This window comes from Lytechinus pictus, chromosome 2, assembly GCF_037042905.1.
Source record: "Lytechinus pictus isolate F3 Inbred chromosome 2, Lp3.0, whole genome shotgun sequence".
Taxonomy (NCBI): Eukaryota; Metazoa; Echinodermata; class Echinoidea; order Temnopleuroida; family Toxopneustidae; genus Lytechinus; species Lytechinus pictus.
This window is the reverse complement of record NC_087246.1, coordinates 14231515-14239001: the sequence shown is the minus strand read 5'-3', so window position 1 is coordinate 14239001 and position 7487 is coordinate 14231515. Positions and strand designations below refer to the sequence as shown.

At 37.0% G+C, this 7487-nt stretch overlaps 1 protein-coding gene across 1 annotated transcript; it reads left to right on the top strand.

The window, feature by feature from the left end:
• Window positions 1-1158: 1158 nt before the first annotated feature.
• Window positions 1159-6732, top strand: LOC129275144 (uncharacterized). The gene has a single exon (XM_054911934.2). The coding sequence runs from the start codon at window positions 1560-1562 to the stop codon at window positions 4815-4817; it is 3258 nt and encodes a 1085-aa protein (XP_054767909.2). The 5' UTR covers window positions 1159-1559; the 3' UTR covers window positions 4818-6732.
• Window positions 6733-7487: the final 755 nt, after the last annotated feature.

Sequence of the window (7487 nt, the reverse complement as noted above, 5' to 3'; positions counted from 1 at the left end):
GAGAGAATAAGTGAGAAAGTCTGAGAAAATATCAAGGAGTCAGCGAGAATAAGTGGGGGAGTCAAATAAGTTGGAGAGTCTGAGGGAATAAGTAAAAGTCAGAGAGAATGAGCGATAGTGTAATACAATAAGAAAGAGAGTCTGAGAAACTTAGTGAGAGAGTCTGTGAGAATAAGTGAGAGAGTCTGAGAGAATAAGTGAGGGAGTCAGAAGAGTTATTAAATAAGTTGGAGAGTCAGAGGGAATAAGTAATAGAGTCAGAGAGAATAAGCGATAATCTGAGACAATAAGAAAGAGAGTCTGAGAAAATAAGTGAGGGAGTCTGTGAGAATAAGTGGGGAGTCAGAGAGTTATTAAATAAGTTTGAGAGTCAGAGGGAATAAGTTACAGAGTCAGGTAGAATAAGCCATAATCTGAGACAATAAGAAAGAGAGTTTGAGAGAATAAGTGAGAGAGTCTGAGAGAATAAGTTGGAGAGTCAGAGGGAATAAATAATAGTCATAGAGAACACGTGAGAGTCAGAGAATAAGAGAGAGAATCTGTGTGAATAAAAACCTGTGAGAATTAGTGAGGGAGTCTGAGAGAATAAATGGAAGAGGTTGAGAGAAAGTGATGAGAGGCTGAGGGGAAAATGAAATGGAGAGAATATGAGAGAGTGAATAAGATCACAGAGTAGAGCAACAAAGACGAGGAGACAAATAAAACTACAAAATAAAGAAGAAAAGGTGGTGGAATAAAATTGCAAAACAGAAGGAAAAGAGCAGAGGATCAGACACATTATTATAGAGACAAAAAAATTAAGCACCACTTTTCCAAAGTTGCATCCCATAAATATATACTGATTCATCTCCCACTTTTTCACATTTTGTTCTAATAAACACCTCCAGTGTTCTTTCATTATTAAAAATACCAACTCTTACTTCCTTTTTGCAGCTGTCTGATGCCATTTTACATTATCTCACATACATGAACATGCATCTCCTTAAAAGGCAAACAAGATACTGTAGGTCAAACAGTTCCTTTCAACTAAACCAGGAAATAAGACTTCTGAAAAGATTTCTTATTAGGGAAGAGACATAATGAACAAAAGAAGTCTCCATCTATTACAATGAAAAATTACAATGGCTGAATATACAAGAGAGGGAAAATAACACATTTTGTTGAATGTAGTCTAGATGTGATATGCTGCAAATAGCTTGCAGAAGAGAGGAATAAAAAGTTAGCTGAAAATCACTGTCATCCTCTCCAATTCAGAATACTTTTACTTGTCATACCCATTCAGCATGTTCCAGGAGCCTAGTGTGTGCACTGCATACTATTTGGACAATTTCAACTCCTTGATAATTTCTGTTTCATGTAAACCATCTATTATAAGTTTTGAACTTGATATGACAGCGTATTTCTGAAATGTGCCGAATTCTTATTGCAATGATGAACCTTTCATGGGTAATTTATTTGGATAAAAAAGTGAGCCAGAGATCATTACAATTTTCCCTGCCAATTCCCTGTCAATTTGACTAAATTCCTTGCTTTGCTGCCTAAAGAGACTGAATAACAGCATGGAGATTGACTATACACTATGTATATTTCTGGGACTACTGATAGTGATTCTCAGTGGAAATGTTGGGGCAAACAATGTTCAACAGTTCCTCATCGAGCCTCAGGACATGGAGGTTGACCAGGGCACAGACGTGACTTTCCAATGTCGGGTAAACTTCCTCTCACACAACCAAATTCTTGCATGGCTTGCCCTTGATCGTCAGGTCACCAGTGACTCAACCATCATCGCTCAAAGGGAAGATGGAGACTATGCAGTCAATGTCATTTCTTCAACATTCATTAATCTTGTCTTGAACAACGTCCAGCCATCTGATGATGGCATATATTCCTGTGCAGTACTGCACAGACACACTCAGGCAGTTGTTCTGCAGTCCAGGATTGCCATCCTCATAGTCAACTTCCTACCTGATTCTAGAGACCCGATATGTACACCTATGATAGCGACCGTTCATGTCAATGACCTTGTTACCATCACGTGTGATAGTAAGACTGGAAAACCTCCTGTACAGCTGGTTTGGACAAGAGCAGACGGGATGTTAATTGACAACGACAACGTCACACTGACAACTGTTAACCTCCGGACAATCCTCACATATAAGTTTGTTGCAACCCATGCAGATCAAGGTGCCATTTTCAGATGCACAGCAACAAGTCAAAGGTTTCCCCACTATCTCAAGAGATGCAAAGTCACTGTAGATGTGCAATTCCCTCCCAAAGTGAACATTTCAACTGTCCCACCAGATGAAGATCAAGATTTTCCAAGTTACAACTGCACTGCCATTGCGAATCCGGATGCTTTCACACCTTACGAATGGGAGATTAACCCACCATTCCAAGACACTACTAGCATTATCTCTCTTGATGGTACAATCCTTTCCTTTGATGCAAAACCCATTTGTCGTGAAATCACCAGAGGTACTTGCACAGCAACTAACATCAAAGGAAGTGGGAATGACACAGTCATCATATGTGAGCCACTTCCTACAACCATGCCACCACCAACATCTAAGATTAGTGCAGGAAGAGGACAACCAGGGGATGGAAGCACTACTACAATCGTCATTATCATCTTGCTGCTCCTTGTCCTTTTTGCTGTTCTGGGTTTTGGCTTCATGTATCGACGGAAAAAGCGACGGGAAAGAGAGCAGCTTCTCACTAGTCAACCACCACAGAATATCAACATTACTGTAGACCCTCATATAAACATCAATATAAGTGGTGCCGAGACTCTTTGCAGGGGGAATCTTCAAGAAGGGGATGACATTGACAATCTAGGAATCAATCCAGCCATAGAGGATGAAAGCTATTATTTGCCAATGGGGGATGTTAAGTCAAAAACCCCAGATATCAAGACAAACAGCACTGTTACTTCTAACACCAAAATATCAGCAACAAACGAGAATGGATATCCAGAGGATACATACATTGATGGATACAATGTTCAAGAGAACATTTCAATATCTGGATTGAAACCCCATCCAAAAACTAGGAAAGGAAAACTCTCTCCAAAACCAATGCCTAAACCAAGAGCAGCCCCAAGAACACCTATCCCACATCCAAGGAAAATCTCAAAGAAAGGGTTTATCCAGGCCTTAAGGAATGGTTTTACATTCAAGAGAAAGAGGACCACACATGACAAGGACAACTTGGATATGGACGATCCTAAAGCTGATTATGAGTTGTATAAGAAAGGAGAAGATAATGTCTATGCTGGCTTGAAGCCACACCAAGACACTGATGATGAAAATGACGGCATCTGGGATGATAAGAAAAAGTTACAAGATAAGTTTGTCAAAGAGGAAGGAGCCTATGATCTTGCCAGTGCACTGAGAATCAAGGTTCCAGAATCAAACTCTGAAGCAAAGGTGTGCAACAAGATTGATTCAACAAACTACTACAGTCCTGTTGCTGATGAAGCATCTGATACAAAGAGTGCAAGCATGATTGATGACCATGAAGAATACATTAATGCTGAGCTCTATGGGGATGGAGTAAACAATGCAAATCAAAGTCACCCTCAGAGTGCTCTACTAGCCTTAAAGTCAGAAGAGGTTTCAACCAAAAATGTTGAAGGAGACTATGATTTGGTTGGTCCAATGAGAGTGAAGCCACAATCGTCAAAATCTGCAACAACGGTAGAAGAGTCTCCTTCATCGAGGCAAGAGGGTGAGGTATATACAGAGGCAAAATTGTATGGTGGTATTCCATCTGCTGTAGGAACAAACAAACTAGGAAATAAAGATCAAGCAAGTCATGAAGAAGGACAGGTTTATGCTGAAGCTAAGATGTATGGTGCAGTAGGGCAGTCTCATAATAAGCTTGAACTCCGGAACAGCTTAGAGGTATCACAAGATGTTGATGCTGAAGGAGGGGGATTTGGTAAATTAGTCAAACAAAGCTTTGGCCGAGCTGGGATCAATGCAGAGGATGATGATGGTGGAATATACCAACAAGCAAATCTAAATGTAGGACATGCAGGAGCTTTGTCTAAAACATCTCTGACCAATAGCAAAGTTGAGGAAGACTGTGACATGTTGTATGAGGAGCCTATCAGAGGCAAAACATCCGATCCCACTAGATTTGCTGGAATTGAGGATGATCATTCAGACAATGAAATGCTGTATGAAGAACCGATCAGTAAGTACCAAACAACCAGTGCTAGTAAATCTGCAATCAAACAAATAGATGAACCTGATAGCAATGAGCTTTATGAAGAGCCTATCACGTACAGTAAATCCAATGCTAACCATTCTATGAATATTCCACAACAGAAACTGGAAGATGGGGACGATGATATGATTTACCAAGAGGCTACCTTGTATGGTGCAACAGCTGCAAGCACCACAACAACAAACATTTCATCAAAGGCAGCAGTCTTTGCTGACAATCCGGATGGAAACTTAGACAGTGAACAACCTGAGGATGAGAGCATCTATCAAGAGGCTACCTTCTACAGAGGTGTAACACCTACCAAACAAGACCATCCAAAGATACCAGAGAAACCAGTAGTTGGCAAAAAGAGTGCAACACTAGTAAGGAATGACATGGAACCATCTGACTTTGCAGAGCCGGAGGATGGAGGAATATCTACAGAGAATGATTCTGAAGAGGATGAAAGTGTGTATGCTGAAGCAACAATCTACGGATCTGTTGAGTCGGGTAGGCCACATAAGCCGCCTGTGGCGACTCCTCGGAAACAGAAGGTGGTAGCAAAGAAATCAGCTACTTTGGTCAGGCAAGATAGTGATGATTTCTAGATGCAGAATAATCAAAGGTAATGTTTTAACCCTGTCTTTTCTCAACCATCAAACCTTATTACACTTGATATCACTTGTTGTAAATTTAGATAGTTATTTTTGTTTTAAAGTATATTTTCTAAAGTTGATGTGACTTACATAAGGTCTTCTTCTTGTATTACTGGATTGCGCTCCTGCCCAAGACTTGAAAGAATCTTCCATTTGAGTAATGAAGTACAGCATCAGCTACTCCAATGACGCATTGAATCTATCTAGTCCTGATGTCATTCTGTGTAATATGTCAATTAAATAGAAAAAAAAGTAAAAAGATTTTAAAAATTTAAAATTTACATCTTTATAATGATAATTAGTTCATGTATAACACACATCACATGCATTTCTTCATGTGACAATAACTATAATCTATGTTCAAAGCAACAATATTTGTTTTCCATTGCAATTTATAAGGTGAAGTTGGGTTATTTCTAGAAAGACTAATTTTCAAAGAAATATTTAAGTGAATGTTTGACAAATCCATCATAAGACCATCACACTTATAAAATTAAATTTTGTTACTTCCCAACCCACTCTTCTTATTGTAAGAGGTAATATAAATCACATAAAACAACATCTTATTTTTTTTTAAATCAAGTTAACTTTACATGTGCATTTAATGAATAATCAGACTTATAAGGACAATTTGGGGACAAAAAAGAGGCGCGCGTCCTGGTGCCCCCATGTGGATCAACCACTGAAAGGCATGTACACTTCCATTCAAACTAGAGGTGCAATCTTTCATGGGATATTATCCTGTTGATATTCCTGGCTTTGATTTGGGTTGCTGCACTATCTGGCATGGCTTCAGATTTATCATGTATTGTGATGGCCCATTCATCTCTATGAGGGTTAACAAAACTATATGATATTAGAATGGATAGTGCGATTGCAATTGAAGATATAGTATGCTCACAGGATGAGAAGGACACTGGATACATAAAAAGCCCAGGAATTCCAAACAGGCTGAATTTGGATCTGATGAAAATTAAAGATACTGGTTGGGGATTGTTGTCCCCAGCTGCTATGGATAGCTAATATTTATAAGGTACCAATATCTTTAAGGCCTATTAGAAGGATTGAATAAGAAGAATCAGTGTTTATTAACAGGCTTTGGCAAATTAAATTGAATTTGAGCTCATTCACTTTAATAGTTAAGATAGTGCACATATTTCTCACTTCACATTGTTTAAGAATTTACTGATGCATAATTTTGTACAAATGAAGATATGACTTTTAAGAATAATTATGGAAAGATACACTTTATGCTTAATATTTCTATAAATAGCCAAGAAATAAAATACTTTGCTATAACTCTTAGAAAAGTTAACAGAGGACATGCATATAGAGGACAATAATAATAATATAACCTGAAAGTATAATTCATGATCATTTAAATACACTTATAATACCATCATTGTTGTTTCTATGACCATTGATCACTAAGGACTAAGCAAAACTGTTGTACATGTATTTTGTTTTAAATGTTAAAACTATAGCATGTGGTTCACTTCAACTGCTCACAAAATAGGGAAATCTGCGAAGGTGTTTGTATACGAATTCACAATAAATTACATTAACTGTATCCATAATGCTTAAGGAAAGTATTATCTTGTCTTTGAATTATAATTTCTTAAAATACAGAATTCTCGGACAAGGTCAATCATCTTAACAGTGTCCAATGTATTTAGAATATCAAAAAGTAAATAACTATTAATGGCTTATTCTTGGAACTTTAGCAAGGTTCATAATAATTATGATTATCTTTATCATGCATGATCATGATTATCAACATCATTATCATTACTCCTAATCTGAGAATTGGCAGTATTATTACAAAGTTTTATCACTATGGGCACTGATCAATCTCTTCACACAACAAAAAAATATAAATGTAAATAATTGTATCATAAAATGAAATTTATATATATAATATGATAAACTAGAATATTAGTTATCATTTGTGAACTACCATATTTGTCAAAATGATAAAATTTGTTTTTATATGCTATAGACAATATGTGAATATTTTGTCATTATTATATCATAGATCTATGTCAAAATGGATAACCTGTAAAAAACAATATGCTTTTTCTAAAATACAGTGCGTCCCATAAAAAGGAAACCGTGATTCAGTGTAATTTTCCTATCATGTTCATAAATTTGCTTAATGAAATGTACAGGAATGGATAGTTATGCTTCTCCTCTTTAATTCAAGAACTATCTCATGTTCATAATGCATGACTGAGTTAGTGCTACCAAATTGCCATTTGCATGGGCAAATTAGGATTTTGAATGATTTTTTTCTGGCTTTTCACAAATGTCATAACTTGATTATCCATCTGTTACTCTTCCATGTATATATATATATATATATATATATATATATATATATAAATGTGTGAAGTTATACATGTACAACAGCTTTGGCAACTCTTTTTATTTAAATATTGTAAAGAAATGAATGAAGAGAACAATGGTAGGCGTAGCTTTAATCAAGGTTCCCTAGAGCTATCTACCCTTTGGAAAAATTGGTGATGCCGAAAAAATGTCTCTGCCGGGAATTGCTGTATCAAAGCAATACCTGTAGCTTTGATCCAGCTGAGGCATGGCGGCTTGTCATTGTTCAAAACCCAC

Coding starts and splice junctions, on each gene's coding strand:
- LOC129275144 (XM_054911934.2), top strand. CDS start 1,560: ATGGAGATTGACTATACACTATGTATATTTCTGGGACTACTGATAGTG.